This window comes from Salvelinus fontinalis, chromosome 6 (genome assembly GCF_029448725.1).
Source record: "Salvelinus fontinalis isolate EN_2023a chromosome 6, ASM2944872v1, whole genome shotgun sequence".
Taxonomy (NCBI): domain Eukaryota; kingdom Metazoa; phylum Chordata; class Actinopteri; order Salmoniformes; family Salmonidae; genus Salvelinus; species Salvelinus fontinalis.
The window spans coordinates 8723671-8740775 of record NC_074670.1 but is presented as its reverse complement, the minus strand read 5'-3'; the positions used below and the strand labels follow the sequence as shown (position 1 = coordinate 8740775).

The 17105-nt window shown below is 46.2% G+C and overlaps 1 protein-coding gene across 1 annotated transcript in view; it reads left to right on the top strand.

Moving 5' to 3' along the window:
• Positions 1-4132: 4132 nt before the first annotated feature.
• Positions 4133-17105, top strand: part of LOC129856775 (uncharacterized) — a 48976-nt gene continuing 36003 nt past the window's right edge. The window contains exons 1-2 of the mRNA XM_055924492.1: positions 4133-4584; positions 6524-6691. Of these exons, the coding sequence (XP_055780467.1) occupies positions 4204-4584; positions 6524-6691 (549 nt within the window). The 5' untranslated portion in view covers positions 4133-4203. The remainder of the gene's footprint in view (positions 4585-6523; positions 6692-17105) is intronic.

The window sequence follows — 17105 nt, the reverse complement described above, 5'->3', positions numbered from 1 at the left end:
AGACCACACACTTCTGGGGTTGAGACACTGGAGAAGACCACTCACCTCTGGGACCGAGACACTGGAGAAGACCACACACCTCTGGGGCTGAGACACTGGAGAAGACCACACACCTCTGGGGTTGAGACACTGGAGAAGACCACACACCTCTGGGACCGAGACACTGGAGAAGACCACACACCTCTGGGACTGAGACACTGGAGAAGACTACACACCTCTGGGACCGAGACACTGGAGAAGACCACACACCTCTGGGACTGAGACACTGGAGAAGACCACACACCTCTGGGACCGAGACACTGGAGAAGACCACACACCTCTGGGACTGAGACACTGGAGAAGACCACACACCTCTGGGGCTGAGACACTGGAGAAGACCACACACCTCTGGGGTTGAGACACTGGAGAAGACCACACACCTCTGGGGTTGAGACACTGGAGAAGACCACACACCTCTGGGGTTGAGACACTGGAGAAGACCACACACCTCTGGGACTGAGACACTGGAGAAGACAACACACCTCTGGGGCTGAGACACTGGAGAAGACAACACACCTCTGGGGCTGAGACACTGGAGAAGACAACACACCTCTGGGACCGAGACACTGGAGAAGACCACACACCTCTGGGGCTGAGACACTGGAGAAGACCACACACCTCTGGGGTTGAGACACTGGAGAAGACCACACACCTCTGGGACTGAGACACTGGAGAAGACCACTCACCTCTGGGGCTGAGACACTGGAGAAGACCACACACCTCTGGGGCTGAGACACCGTATATTATTAGGTGAGTAGACAAGGTTAACAGTGAATGGTCCCTCATCTAACCTTATTTTAGAGGTCCCCCAGAACTCTGATGCAAAATGCAGGAAGGAACAACAGTATGCTGTGGGTGTATAGGAGGCCCAGTCTGTAAACCCACACAGTACCTACCTATGTATAGTACCCATGCATGTACAGTATAGCAGTGTTAGGGACACCTAATCCATCAACAGAGCATTCACCTGGAGTATAGCAGTGTTAGGGACACCTAATCCATCAACAGAGTATTCACCTGGAGTAGAGCAGTGTTAGGGACACCTAATCCATCAACAGAGTATTCACCTGGAGTATAGCAGTGTTAGGGACACCTAATCCATCAACAGAGTATTCACCTGGAGTATAGCAGTGTTAGGGACACCTAATCCATCAACAGAGTATTCACCTGGAGTAGAGCAGTGTTAGGGACACCTAATCCATCAACAGAGTATTCACCTGGAGTAGAGCAGTGTTAGGGACACCTAATCCATCAACAGAGTATTCACCTGGAGTAGAGCAGTGTTATGGACACCTAATCCATCAACAGAGTATTCACCTGGAGTATAGCAGTGTTAGGGACACCTAATCCACCAACAGAGTATTCACCTGGAGTATAGCAGTGTTAGGGACACCTAATCCATCAACAGAGCAGTGTTAGGGACACCTAATCCACCAACAGAGTATTCACCTGGAGTAGAGCAGTGTTAGGGACACCTAATCCATCAACAGAGCAGTGTTAGGGACACCTAATCCATCAACAGAGTATTCACCTGGAGTATAGCAGTGTTAGGGACACCTAATCCATCAACAGAGTATTCACCTGGAGTATAGCAGTGTTAGGGACACCTAATCCATCAACAGAGTATTCACCTGGAGTAGAGCAGTGTTATGGACACCTAATCCATCAACAGAGTATTCACCTGGAGTAGAGCAGTGTTAGGGACACCTAATCCATCAACAGAGTATTCACCTGGAGTAGAGCAGTGTTATGGACACCTAATCCATCAACAGAGTATTCACCTGGAGTATAGCAGTGTTAGGGACACCTAATCCACCAACAGAGTATTCACCTGGAGTATAGCAGTGTTAGGGACACCTAATCCATCAACAGAGCAGTGTTAGGGACACCTAATCCACCAACAGAGTATTCACCTGGAGTAGAGCAGTGTTAGGGACACCTAATCCATCAACAGAGCAGTGTTAGGGACACCTAATCCATCAACAGAGTATTCACCTGGAGTATAGCAGTGTTAGGGACACCTAATCCATCAACAGAGTATTCACCTGGAGTATAGCAGTGTTAGGGACACCTAATCCATCAACAGAGTATTCACCTGGAGTAGAGCAGTGTTATGGACACCTAATCCATCAACAGAGTATTCACCTGGAGTAGAGCAGTGTTAGGGACACCTAATCCATCAACAGAGTATTCACCTGGAGTAGAGCAGTGTTATGGACACCTAATCCATCAACAGAGTATTCACCTGGAGTATAGCAGTGTTATGGACACCTAATCCATCAACAGAGTATTCACCTGGAGTATAGCAGTGTTATGGACACCTAATCCATCAACAGAGTATTCACCTGGAGTATAGCAGTGTTAGGGACACCTAATCCACCAACAGAGTATTCACCTGGAGTACTGTGAAATTCGTACTTACGAGCCCTTAACCAACAATACAGAGATTTAAACAGTAAGAAATATGTACTGCATAAAATAAATGAAAAATAGTAACTGTTGCTCTTTGTACATAGTCATTGAACACTGATCACTTTAAATGATGTTTATATACTGTTTTACCCACTTTATTCTGGTCAAGGCTCATCCTATATAACTACTGCTGAACACTCCTTTTCTAGTCCTATATTGTGATGGTGTATATACACACCATCATATACATACATGCCATTGCTCGTTCTGATATTTTTTGGGGGTGTAATTGTTGTGTTTTTGTTAGGTTTTACTGCACTGTTGGACCTAGAAAACAGACGCCATTTCGCTACACCTGCGATAACATCTGCATAAAATATGTGCACATGACCAATAACATTTGATTTTGGGGTTTGTTTTGGATGTGGGACTTGTTTATCCCGTAAGTTCTACTGGCCACTGAGACCGGGGGCGGGGCGGGAACACACGGCTATTCTCATCCGGCGGTGTGGATATGACGTCATAAACGGTATTAAGACCAGCTGTGAGGGAGAAGTACGCGGGGCTCTCGCGACTCGTCTGGTCGAGTTGTCCAATGAAAAAAAGGCATCACGAAAAATAAATATAATTCTGACCAAAGACGGTTATTTCCGTTGGATTTAGGGACCACTCTGATTTTCATTAACAATTGACCAGAAAGACCCGTTATTTGGATAGCTTATTTGGGGTGTTTTTGGGGTGTTTTTGGAGGCCTTTAATACACAGCTGGACATTGCATAACAGGTAAGATGTTTTCAGATGTCCCGAGTCTATTCAGAGATTTTGAAGGCAATGAAAGGTCTTGTGAAATAACGGAGCACAGCCTTTTCTTGTATCAAAATAGGCTGCAAACTAACTGCGAATACAGAAACGTGGTTCCGGTGTTTGGCTTGGCTACTGTGTGTATGTGTGTGTGTGAAGCCAATAAACAACCACTAGGTTATAACCAGCGAGCTGAACACATTTATCGCTATGGTAACGGTCACAACCCTTTCGGATAGACTTAGTCTACCACTTGATCCACATTCCGCAGTCACATCTTCTTCAGAGCCCGCGACATAATGGTCACGGTAGTAAACAGACGTGATTAATTCATATTTATTCAACGGAGGGGGGCGGGCGGGCTTCCGCGCGACGTACTCCCGGCTCCGTTACTTAGTAGTCTACGCTACCCAGTGGGGTTATTGAGTAAAATGATATACGTGGTTACAGGGTGTAAAAATAGTTCCCCAGCTCTTACATCAGTGGGCTAGGTGTATTATTGGGTACTCGTCCTGTCCCACGTAACAACAGCTTACTGGGTGTTCGTCACCCACACAGTGCACTGCACAGGGCAGTAGCCTGGGCGATAACGTAGCACTGCACAGGGCAGTAGCCTGGGCGATAACGTAGCATTGTACTTTTCAATGTAGGAATAACGAATAGCCGACAGAAGTTTGGATAATAAATCCAGATAGCATCAGTAGAGTTCCGCCGCATAATGACCGATTGTTGACCTTGGCGCGGCGCGGTGACATGGAAGGGACAAACGCGCACATCGCTTCATGCCCTCCGACTGCTGCTGGTTCAGCGTTGAGAGAGACGGACGCGGCCGGGGGAATCGCCGGCTTCGGATAATTATGCTGCTGCTGCTTCTGCAACGACAAAACCGAAGGCACCGGTCAACCGAAGGCTGTCCTCACTTTGTGTTTGTTTGTCACTGCACGTTGAGAAATGTGGAATGCTGCGTTCGGAAATGGGTCAGATTTGCGTAGTGGAGGAGGCGGCGGCGGAGGTGGCGGCGGGTACGTGCCAGCGCAAGACTGGGAATTCGTTCCCTGCTCCCGTCTGGAAAGAGAAAGAGAGAGGGGCAGAGGGAAGAGTCGCAGCCCGTTCAGGACGTTCTCCTCCCCGCCAACAGTCACTCCGTTCTACGAACAGTCTCATCCTGGAACGGTTGGAACATCAGTGGAACGTCCTCCGGGACATGAGCCAGGGACTCATCACTCCCGCCTGAAAAAGAAGTTTGAGCACTTAAAGAAACGCCACGGACAGGACAAGGAAGAATGGATACGAGAGAAGGAGATACTGTTAAGACAAGTTGCTGAGATACAAGTAGACCGAATTGAAATCATTTCACACTACAGCACAGGGAGATGTTGTATTCCACGTGTTAGATGATACATCTGGTTCACTACTTGTTGCACTACGATTTAGTTTTTTGTTCTGAGTGTTTCTGAATGTCACCAACTACAGCTAACTCTGTGTTGCTGTATTGATGCTGTAGTGATGCTGTATTGATTCTCAGGGTGGGGAGAACAGAGGGATGATTGATGCTGTAGTGATGCTGTAGTGATGCTGTAGTGATGCTGTATTGATGCTGTAGTGATGCTGTAGTGATGCTGTAGTGATGCCGTAGTGATGCTGTAGTGATGCCGTATTGATGCTGTATTGCTGCTGTAGTGATGCTGTAGTGATGCTGTAGTGATGCTGTATTGATGCTGTAGTGATGCTGTAGTGATGCTGTATTGATGCTGTAGTGATGCTGTATTGATGCTGTAGTGATGCTGTATTGATGCTGTATTGATGCTGTAGTGATGCTGTAGTGATGCTGTAGTGATGCTGTAGTGATGCTGTATTGATGCTGTATTGATGCTGTATTGATGCTGTAGTGATGCTGTATTGATGCTGTAGTGATGCTGTATTGATGCTGTATTAATGATGCTGTATTGATGCTGTAGTGATGCTGTATTAATGATGCTGTATTGATGCTGTAGTGATGCTGTAGTGATGCTGTATTGATGCTGTAGTGATGCTGTATTGATGCTGTATTGATGATGCTGTATTGATTCTCAGGGAGGGGAGAACAGAGGGATGGTTGATGCTGTATTGATGCTGTAGTGATGCTGTAGTGATGCTGTATTGATGCTGTATTGATTCTCAGGGAGGGGAGAACAGAGGGGTGGTTGATGCTGTATTGATTCTCAGGGAGGGGAGAACAGAGGGATGGTTGATGCTGTATTGATGCTGTAGTGATGCTGTATTGATTCTCGGGGAGGGGAGAACAGAGGGATTAATGATGCTGTAGTGATGCTGTAGTGATGCTGTAGTGATGCTGTATTGATTCTCAGGGAGGGGAGAACAGAGGGATGGTTGATGCTGTATTGATGCTGTAGTGATGCTGTAGTGATGCTGTAGTGATGCTGTATTGATGCTGTATTGATGCTGTAGTGATGCTGTAGTGATGCTGTATTGATGCTGTATTGATGCTGTAGTGATGCTGTAGTGATGCTGTAGTGTTGCTGTATTGATGCTGTAGTGATGCTGTATTGATTCTCAGGGAGGGGAGAACAGAGTGATGAATGATGCTGTAGTGATGCTGTAGTGATGCTGTAGTGATGCTGTAGTGATGCTGTAGTGATGCTGTAGTGATTCTCAGGGAGGGGAGAACAGAGGGATGGTTGATGCTGTAGTGATGCTGTAGTGATGCTGTAGTGATGCTGTAGTGATGCTGTAGTGATGCTGTAGTGATGCTGTAGTGATGCTGTATTGATGCTGTATTGATGCTGTATTGATGCTGTAGTGATGCTGTAGTGATGCTGTATTGATGCTGTAGTGATGCTGTATTGATGATGCTGTAGTGATGCTGTAGTGATGCTGTATTGATGCTGTATTGATGCTGTATTGATTCTCAGGGAGGGGAGAACAGAGGGATTAATGATGCTGTATTGATGCTGTATTGATGCTGTATTGATGCTGTATTAATGATGCTGTATTGATGCTGTATTGATGCTGTATTAATGATGCTGTATTGATGCTGTAGTGATGCTGTATTGATGCTGTAGTGATGCTGTAGTGATGCTGTATTGATGCTGTATTAATGATGCTGTATTGATGCTGTATTGATGCTGTATTAATGATGCTGTATTGATGCTGTATTAATGATGCTGTATTGATGATGCTGTATTGATGCTGTAGTGATGCTGTAGTGATGCTGTGGTGATGCTGTAGTGATGCTGTATTGATGCTGTAGTGATGCTGTATTGATTCTCAGGGAGGGGAGAACAGAAGGATTTTGTTGGATCTGAAGACTGTAGTGGAGGAGGTGCAGCTGGAGGTGAAGAGAGAGGAGGCGAAGAGGAGCGAGCTACAGCTGCAGTACACTAAGGACACATGTGCATGGCAACTGGAGAGAGCTGAGCTGAAATGCAGAATCGCACAGGTAAGAATACACTACACAACCCTATACTGTACTATATGATACAACACTATACTATATGGTCCTACACAATATGATACTATACTATGTGATACAACACTATACTATATTATACTATACTATGTGATACAACACTATACTATACTATATGATACTATACTATGTGATACAACAATATACAATACAATATGATACAATACCATACTATACTATATGTTACAACACTATACAATGTGATACAACACTATACAATATGATACAACTGTCACGATCGTGTGGCTGATTGACGGACCAAAATGCAGCAGTTGGAAAATAAGCCATCTTCTTTTATTTTAAAAGATGACAAACAATAAACACGAAACACTTTAACAAAATAACAAAACGACCGTGAAGCTACAAACGCTGTGCACATACATACATACAGGCTACAAACGTTCTACATAGACAATTACTCACAACCAATGAGAGCCTATGGCTACCCTAAATAAGGCTCCCAATCAGAGACAACCGAAATCAGCTGTCTCTAATTGGGAACTCGTTCAGGTAACCATAGACTCTCCTAGACAACTAAACATACATAGACAACGCTAGACATCTACACTCAACACAAACCCATATACTACACTCCATAACCCCTTTACCATATAAACACCCAAAACTAACAAAACATAAACATTCCCCATGTCACACCCTGACCTAACTAAAATAATCAAGAAAACAAAGAATACTAAGGCCAGGGCGTGACATAACCCCCCCCTTGAGGTGCGAACTCCGGGCGCACCATACACAGTCTAGGGGAGGGTCTGGGTGGGCTTCCCTCCACGGTGGCGGCTCCGGCTCTGGTCGTGGTCCCCACTTCACCACAGTCCCTAACCACCTCCTTAGCTTCTTCAAAATGACCCCTCTCCACATTAATCCCATTGCATTAAGGGACAGCTCCGGACTAAGGGCCAGTACCAGGGTAAGGGGCAGTACCAGGGTCAGGGGCAGTACCAGGGTAAGGGGCAGTACCAGGGTAAGGGGCAGTACCAGGGTAAGGGGCAGCACCAGGGTAAGGGGCAGCACCAGGGTAAGGGGCAGCTCCGGACTGAGGAATGGCAGCTCCGGACTGAGGAATGGCAGCTCCGGACTGAGGAATGGCAGCTCCGGACTGAGGAATGGCAGCTCCGGACTGAGGAATGGCAGCTCCGGACTGAGGAATGGCAGCTCCGGACTGAGGGACTGCAGCTCCGGACTGAGGGACTGCAGCTCCGGACTGAGGGACGGCCCATGGCTGGCTGACAGATCTGGCTGCTCATGGCTGGCTAACGGATCTGGCTGCTCATGGCTGGCTGACTGATCTGGCTGCTCATGGCTGGCTGACTGATCTGGCTGCTCATGGCTGGCTGACTGATCTGGCTGCTCATGGCTGGCTGACGGATCTGGCTGCTCATGGCTGGCTGACGGATCTGGCTGCTCATGGCTAGCTGACGGATCTGGCTGCTCATGGCTAGTTGACGGATCTGGCTGCTCATGGCTAGCTGACGGATCTGGCTGCTCATGGCTAGCTGACGGATCTGGCTGCTCATGGCTAGCTGACGGATCTGGCTGCTCATGGCTAGCTGACGGATCTGGCTGCTCATGGCTAGCTGACGGATCTGGCTGCTCATGGCTAGCTGACGGATCTGGCTGCTCATGGCTAGCTGACGGATCTGGCTGCTCATGGCTAGCTGACTGATCTGGCTGCTCCTGTCTGGTTGGCGGCTCTGGCAGATCCTGTCTGGTTGGCGGCTCTGGCAGATCCTGTCTGGTTGGCGGCTCTGGCAGATCCTGTCTGACGGACGGCTCTAGCGGCTCCTGTCTGGCTGGCGGCTCTAGCGGCTCCTGTCTGGCGGACGGCTCAGTGGGCTCATGGCAGACGGGCGGCTTTGCAGGCTCATCGCAGACGGGCGGCTTTGCAGGCTCATTGCAGACGGATGGCTCAGATGGCGCTGGGGAGACGGATGGCTCAGATGGCGCTGGGGAGACGGATGGCTCAGATGGCGCTGGGGAGACGAGCAGTTCAGTCAACGCTGTGCAGACGGCAGACTCCTGCCGGCTGAGGCGCACTGTAGGCCTGGTGCGTGGTGCCGGGACTGGTGGCACCGGGCTTGGGACACGCATCTCAGGGCTAGTGCGGGGAGCAGCAACAGGACGCACAGGACTCTGGGGACACACAGGAGGCTTGGTGCGTGGTTTAGACACTGGTGGTAAAGGACTGGAGACACGCACCATATAGCTAGTGCGTGGAGGAGGCACTGGTGGTACTGGATTGGGGCGGGGAGGTGGCGCCGGAAATACCGGACCGTGCAGGCGTACTGGCTCCCTTGAACGCCGAGCCTGCCCAACCTTACCTGGTTGTATGCTCCCCGTTGCCTGACCAGTGCGGGGAGGTGGAATAACCCGCACCGGCCTATGTAGGCGAACCGGGGACACCATGCGTAAGGCTGGTGCCATGTACGCCGGCCCGAGGAGACGCACTGGTGACCAGATGCGTTGGGCCGGCTTCATGACATTCGGCTCAACGCTCAGTCTAGCCCGGCCGATACGTGGAGCTGATATGTACCGAACCGGGCTATGCACGCGTACAGGAGACACCGTGCGCTCTACTGCGTAACACGGTGTCTGCCCGTACTCCCGCTCTCCACGGTAAGTACAGGGAGTAGGCGCAGGTTTCCTACCTGACTTCGCCACACTCCCTTTAAGGCCCCCCCTTAAAGGGGTACTCACGGGTCTCCAGTACTCACGGGTCTCCAGCCTTGTCTCCGTGCTGCCTCCTCATATCGCCTCCTCTCGGCTTTCGCTGCCTCCAGCTCTTCACGAGGGAGGCGATATTCTCCAGGTTGATCCCAAGGTCCATCTCCTTCCAATTCGTCCTCCCAACTCCAGAAATCCTGTGTAGGTAGGTCCTGTTGCCGCCTTCCATGCCGCTTGGTCCTATGGTGAGTAATTCTGTCACGATCGTGTGGCTGATTGACGGACCAAAATGCAGCAGTTGGAAAATAAGCCATCTTCTTTTATTTTAAAAGATGACAAACAATAAACACGAAACACTTTAACAAAATAACAAAACGACCGTGAAGCTACAAACGCTGTGCACATACATACATACAGGCTACAAACGTTCTACATAGACAATTACTCACAACCAATGAGAGCCTATGGCTACCCTAAATAAGGCTCCCAATCAGAGACAACCGAAATCAGCTGTCTCTAATTGGGAACTCATTCAGGTAACCATAGACTCTCCTAGACAACTAAACATACATAGACAACGCTAGACATCTACACTCAACACAAACCCATATACTACACCCCATAACCCCTTTACCATATAAACACCCAAAACTAACAAAACATAAACATTCCCCATGTCACACCCTGACCTAACTAAAATAATCAAGAAAACAAAGAATACTAAGGCCAGGGCGTGACAACAACAATATACAATACAATATGATACAATACTATACCATACTATACTATATGTTACAACACTATACAATGTGATACAACACTATACAATATGATACAATACTATACCATACTATACAATAAGATACAACACTATACTATATGATACAACAATATACAATACAATATGATACAATACCATACTATACTATATGTTACAACACTATACAATGTGATACAACACTATACAATACAATATGATACAATACTATACCATACTATACAATATGATACAACACTATAATATACAATATGGTACAACACTATACTATACAATATGATACAACACTATACTATACAATATGATACAATACCATACTATACAATATGATACAACAATATACAATACAATATGATACAATACCATACTATACTATATGTTACAACACTATACAATATGATACAACACTATACTATACAATATGATACAACACTATACTATACAATATGGTACAACACTATACTATACAATATGGTACAACACTATACTATGCTATACTATATGATACAACACTATACTATACAATATGACACTATACTATATGCCACAACACTATACTATACAATATGATAAAACACTATACTATACAATATGATAAAATACTATACAATACTATATGATGCTATACTATACTATATGATACTACACCATATTATACAATATGATACTATACTATATGATACAACACTATACTATACAATATGATACACCACTATACTATACTATATGATACAACACTATACTATACTATATGATACAACACTATACTATACTATATGATACAACACTATACTATACTATACCATACAATATGGTACAGCACTATGCTATTCTGTATGATACACCGCTATACTATACAACACTATACTATACTATACTATATGATACTACACTGTACTATACAATATGATACTATACTGTATGATACAACACTATACTATACTATAAGTACTATACAATGTGACACACCACTATACTACACTATACTATGCTATACGGTAATATGCTATGTGATACTATACTATACTGTATGATACAACACTATACTATACAATATGATACAATAATATACTATACAGTGTGATACTATATTATACAAGATGATAAAACACTATACTATACTATACAACATGCACGGTCAACATATACACGGTCCACTAGACATACTATACTATACAGCGTGATACAACACTATACTATGCTATATGATACTATACAATATGGTACTATACAATATGATACTATACAATATGATACTATACAATATGATACTATACAATACAGCGTGATACAACACTATACTATGCTATATGATACTATACAACATGATACTATACTATTTTTTTTATTTTTTTATTTCACCTTTATTTAACCAGGTAGGCTAGTTGAGAACAAGTTCTCATTTGCAACTGCGACCTGGCCAAGATAAAGCATAGCAGTGTGAACAGACAACAACACAGAGTTACACATGGAGTAAACAATAGACAAGTCAATAACATGGTAGAAAAAAGAGAATCTATATACAATGTGTGCAAAAGGCATGAGGTAGGCAATAAATCGAATAATTACAATTTAGCAGATTAACACTGGAGTGATAAATCATCAGATGATCATGTGCAAGAAGAGATACTGGTGTGCAAAAGTGCAGAAAAGTAAAATAAATAAAAGCAGTATGGGGTGAGGTAGGTAAATTGGGTGGGTAGTTTACAGATGGACTATGTACAGCTGCAGCGATCGGTTAGCTGCTCGGATAGCAGATTTTTAAAGTTGTTGAGGGAGATAAAAGTCTCCAACTTCAGAGATTTTTGCAATTCGTTCCAGTCGCAGGCAGCAGAGAACTGGAAGGAAAGGCGTCCAAATGAGGTTTTGGCTTTAGGGATGATCAGTGAGATACACCTGCTGGAGCGCGTGCTACGGGTGGGTGTAGCCATCGTGACCAGTGAACTGAGATAATGCGGCACTTTGCCTAGCATAGCCTTGTAGATGACCTGGAGCCAGTGGGTCTGACGACGAACATGTAGCGAGGGCCAGCCGACTAGGGCATACAGGTCGCAGTGGTGGGTCGTATAAGGTGCTTTAGTAACAAAACGGATGGCACTGTGATAAACTGCATCCAGTTTGCTGAGTAGAGTATTGGAGGCTATTTTGTAGATGACATCGCCGAAGTCGAGGATCGGTAGGATAGTCAGTTTTACTAGGGTAAGTTTGGCGGCGTGAGTGAAGGAGGCTTTGTTCCGGAATAGAAAGCCGACTCTAGATTTGATTTTGGATTGGAGATGTTTGATATGAGTCTGGAAGGAGAGTTTGCAGTCTAGCCAGACACCTAGGTACTTATAGATGTCCACATATTCTAGGTCGGAACCGTCCAGGGTGGTGATGCTAGTCGGGCGTGCGGGTGCAGGCATCGAACGGTTGAAAAGCATGCATTTGGTTTTACTAGCGTTTAAGAGCAGTTGGAGGCCACGGAAGGAGTGTTGTATGGCATTGAAGCTCGTTTGGAGGTTAGATAGCACAGTGTCCAGGGAAGGGCCGGAAGTATACAGAATGGTGTCGTCTGCGTAGAGGTGGATCAGGGAATCGCCCACAGCAAGAGCAACATCATTGATGTATACAGAGAAAAGAGTCGGCCCGAGAATTGAACCCTGTGGTACCCCCATAGAGACTGCCAGAGGACCGGACAACATGCCCTCCGATTTGACACACTGAACTCTGTCTGCAAAGTAGTTGGTGAACCAGGCAAGGCAGTCATTAGAAAAACCGAGGCTATTGAGTCTGCCGATAAGAATATGGTGATTGACAGAGTCGAAAGCCTTGGCCAGGTCGATGAAGACGGCTGCACAGTAATGTCTTTTATCGATGCCGGTTATGATATCGTTTAGTACCTTGAGCGTGGCTGAGGTGCACCCGTGACCGGCTCGGAAACCGGATTGCACAGCGGAGAAGGTACGGTGGGATTCGAGATGGTCAGTGATCTGTTTGTTGACTTGGCTTTCGAAGACCTTAGCTAGGCAGGGCAGGATGGATATAGGTCTGTAACAGTTTGGGTCCAGGGTGTCTCCCCCTTTGAAGAGGGGGATGACAGCGGCAGCTTTCCAATCCTTGGGGATCTCAGATGATACGAAGGAGAGGTTGAACAGGCTGGTAATAGGGGGTGCGACAATGCCAGCGGACAGTTTCAGAAATAGGGGGCCCAGATTGTCAAGCCCAGCTGATTTGTATGGGTCCAGGTTTTCCAGCTCTTTCAGAACATCTGCTATCTGGATATGGGTAAAGGAGAAGCTGGGGAGGCTTGGGCGAGTAGCAGCGGGGGGGGCGGGGCTGTTGGCCAAGGTTGGAGTCGCCAGGTGGAAGGCATGGCCAGCCATTGAGAAATGTTTGTTGAAGTTTTCGATTATCACGGACTTATCAGTGGTGACCGTGTTATCTAGCCTCAGTGCAGTGGGCAGCTGGGAGGAGGTGCTCTTGTTTTCCATGGACTTTACAGTATCCCAGAACTTTTTGTAGTTAGAGCTACAGGATGCAAATTTCTGCTTGAAAAAGCTGGCCTTTGCTTTCCTGACTGACTGCGTGTATTGGTTCCTGACTTCCCTGAACAGTTGCATATCACGGGGGCTCTTCGATGCTATTGCAGTTCGCCACAGGATGTTTTTGTGCTGGTCGAGGGCAGTCAGGTCTGGAGTGAACCAAGGGCTATATCTGTTCTTGGTTCTGCATTTTTTGAACGGAGCATGCTTGTCTAATATGGTGAGGAAGTAACTTTTAAAGAATGACCAGGCATCCTCAACTGACGGGATGAGGTCAATATCCTTCCAGGGTACCCGGGCCAGGTCGATTAGAAAGGCCTGCTCACAGAAGTGTTTCAGGGAGCGTTTGACAGTGATGAGGGGTGGTCGTTTGACCGTGGACCCGTGGCGGATACAGGCAATGAGGCAGTGATCGCTGAGATCTTGATTGAAGACAGCAGAGGTATATTTGGAGGGCAAGTTGGTCAGGATAATGTCTATTAGGGTGCCCATGTTTACGGATTTAGGGTTGTACCTGGTGGGTTCCTTGATGATTTGTGTGAGATTGAGGGCATCAAGCTTAGATTGTAGGACTGCCGGGGTGTTAAGCATATCCCAGTTTAGGTCACCTAACAGAACAAACTCTGAAGCTAGATGGGGAGCGATCAATTCACAGATGGTGTCCAGGGCACAGCTGGGAGCTGAGGGGGGTCGGTAGCAGGCGGCAACAGTGAGAGACTTATTTCTGGAGAGATTAATTTTTAAAATTAGAAGTTCGAACTGTTTGGGCATAGACTTGGAAAGTATGACAGAACTTTGCAGGCTATCTCTGCAGTAGATTGCAACTCCTCCCCCTGGCAGTTCTATCTTGACGGAAAGTGTTATAGTTGGGTATGGAAATCTCAGAGTTTTTGGTGGCCTTCCTAAGCCAGGATTCAGACACGGCAAGGACATCAGGGTTGGCAGAGTGTGCTAAAGCGGTGAGTAAGGCAAACTTGGGGAGGAGGCTTCTGATGTTGACATGCATGAGGCCAAGGCTTTTTCGATCACAGAAGTCAACAAATGAGGGTGACTGGGGACATGCAGGGCCTGGGTTTACCTCCACATCACCCGAGGAACAGAGGAGTAGTAGGATGAGGGTGCGGCTAAAGGCTATCAAAACTGGTCGCCTAGAGCGTTGGGGACAAGGAATAAAAGGAGCAGATTTATGGGCGTGGTAGAATAGATTCTGGGCATAATGTGCAGACCAGGGTATGGTGGGGCACGGGTACAGCGGAGGCAAGCCCAGGCACTGGGTGATGATAAGAGAGGTTGTATCTCTGGACATGCTGGTCTCAATGGGTGAGGTCACCGCATGTGTGGGGGGTGGGACAAAGGAGGTATCAGAGGTACGGAGAGTGGAACTACGGGGTCCATTGCAAACCAAAACAATGATAACCAGCATGAAGAACAGTATGTAAGGCATATTGATATTAGAGAGAGACATACAATAAGGCATAAAGTGATTGCAGGTCATGATTGGGAGAGCTAGCTAAAACAGCAGGTGAAATAACAGCAGCTAGTCAGCTAACACAGCAACAGAAGGTAAAAATGGCGACGACTGGGCAGAGAGGGTCGGATTAACTACACACAGATCCTGAGTTAAGGCACAGAGCCGACAGATAAAACACAAATAAACAGAATGGAGTACCGTGAATTAATGGACAGTCAAGCAGGCATCAGCTATGTAGCCAAGTGATCATAGTGTCCAGGGGCAGCCGTAGATGGAGTAGTGAGGCCTCCACTAAGCTAGCACGCGTTTAAAATTAGTAGCCCGGGGGGGTGGTCTGCTCAGACGGAGGGGGTCTGCTCAGACGGAGGCCGGTTGAGGGCACCGGTTGAGGGCACGTCTGCAAACCAGACGTGGTCGTGTCGACAGAGAATCCAAGCCGGATAGCGATGGCGAAAGAGAGGTTGTGAATTGTAGAATTGTGTTTGCTAACTGGTGCTAGCTTCCTAGCTGCGCTAGCTGCAAGATAAGCTAGCAGTTAGCAGACCGGGGCAGGCAAGTTAGCCTTTGGGGGACGTCGCGACGGGGGGGAAGTCTGTTTTTGCCTCTTCGTGCGGTGACGTCGATAGACCAGTCGTGGAATTAGTAGGGTTCCAGGTAGCTCTAGGTAGCTAACAGGCCTAGTAGGTTAGCAGAATGGGCCTTCAGCGGGCGTCACGCCTGAGGGGCCTGTTGGAGTCCCCGGGCAGATTATGTCGGTATTCCAGTCGTAGAGGATAGGCGGGGTTCCGTGCTCCGTACCGGCAGTAAATGGGTCCGGGTCTTGTAGCCCAGGAGTGGGCTTCAGTGGTAGCACAGGAGCCCTAGCCAATTGGCTTCAGGCTAATTGGTGCCTGCTCCGGTGCCTGCTCCGGGATGGAAACGCTAGCCAGGAGTGGTCACCCGGGATTGTGGTTAGCTAGTTGCGAAGATCCAGATGAAAATGTTCAGAGTTTGCGGTAGGAATCCAGGGATATGGAGAGAAATAGGTCCGTTATGCTCTGGTTTTAGTCACGTTGTTCGAACTAGCGAGAGCTTTCCGAGCTAAAGGTTAGCTGATGACCGCTAGCAATGGTTTGCTAACTGATAGCTGGTAGGCAGTTAGCTGGCTATCTTCAGTAGATGGATTCCAGATCAGAAGTAAATAGAAATACTTTAGAAAAAAGCAGATCCACGCCACATTGGGTGAGGCGGGTTGCAGGATACTATGCTATGTGGTACAACACTATACTATATGATACAACACTATACTATGCTATACCATAAAACCCTATACTATATGATACACCACTATACTATACTATATGATACACCACTATACTTTTATGATACACCACTATACTATATGATACACCACTATACTATATGATACAACACTATACTACGCTATACTATGCAACACTATACTATATGGTATACCACTATACTATACTATACGATACAACACTATACTATACTATGTGATACACCACTATACTATACTATACTATGTGATACACCACTATACTATGCTATACTATACTATATGATACACCACTATACTATATGATACACCACTATACTACGCTATAATATGCTATACTATATGATGCACCACTATACTATATGATACACCACTATACTATATGATACACCACTATACTATACTATACAATACACCATTATACTATATGATACAACACTATACTACGCTATACTATATGATACACCACTATAGTATATGATACACCACTATACTATATGATACACCGCTATACTACGCTATACTATGCTATACTATATGCTGCACCACTATACTATGCTATACTGTATGATACACCACTATACTATGCTATACTATACTATATGATACACCACTATACTATGCTATACTATACTATATGATACACCACT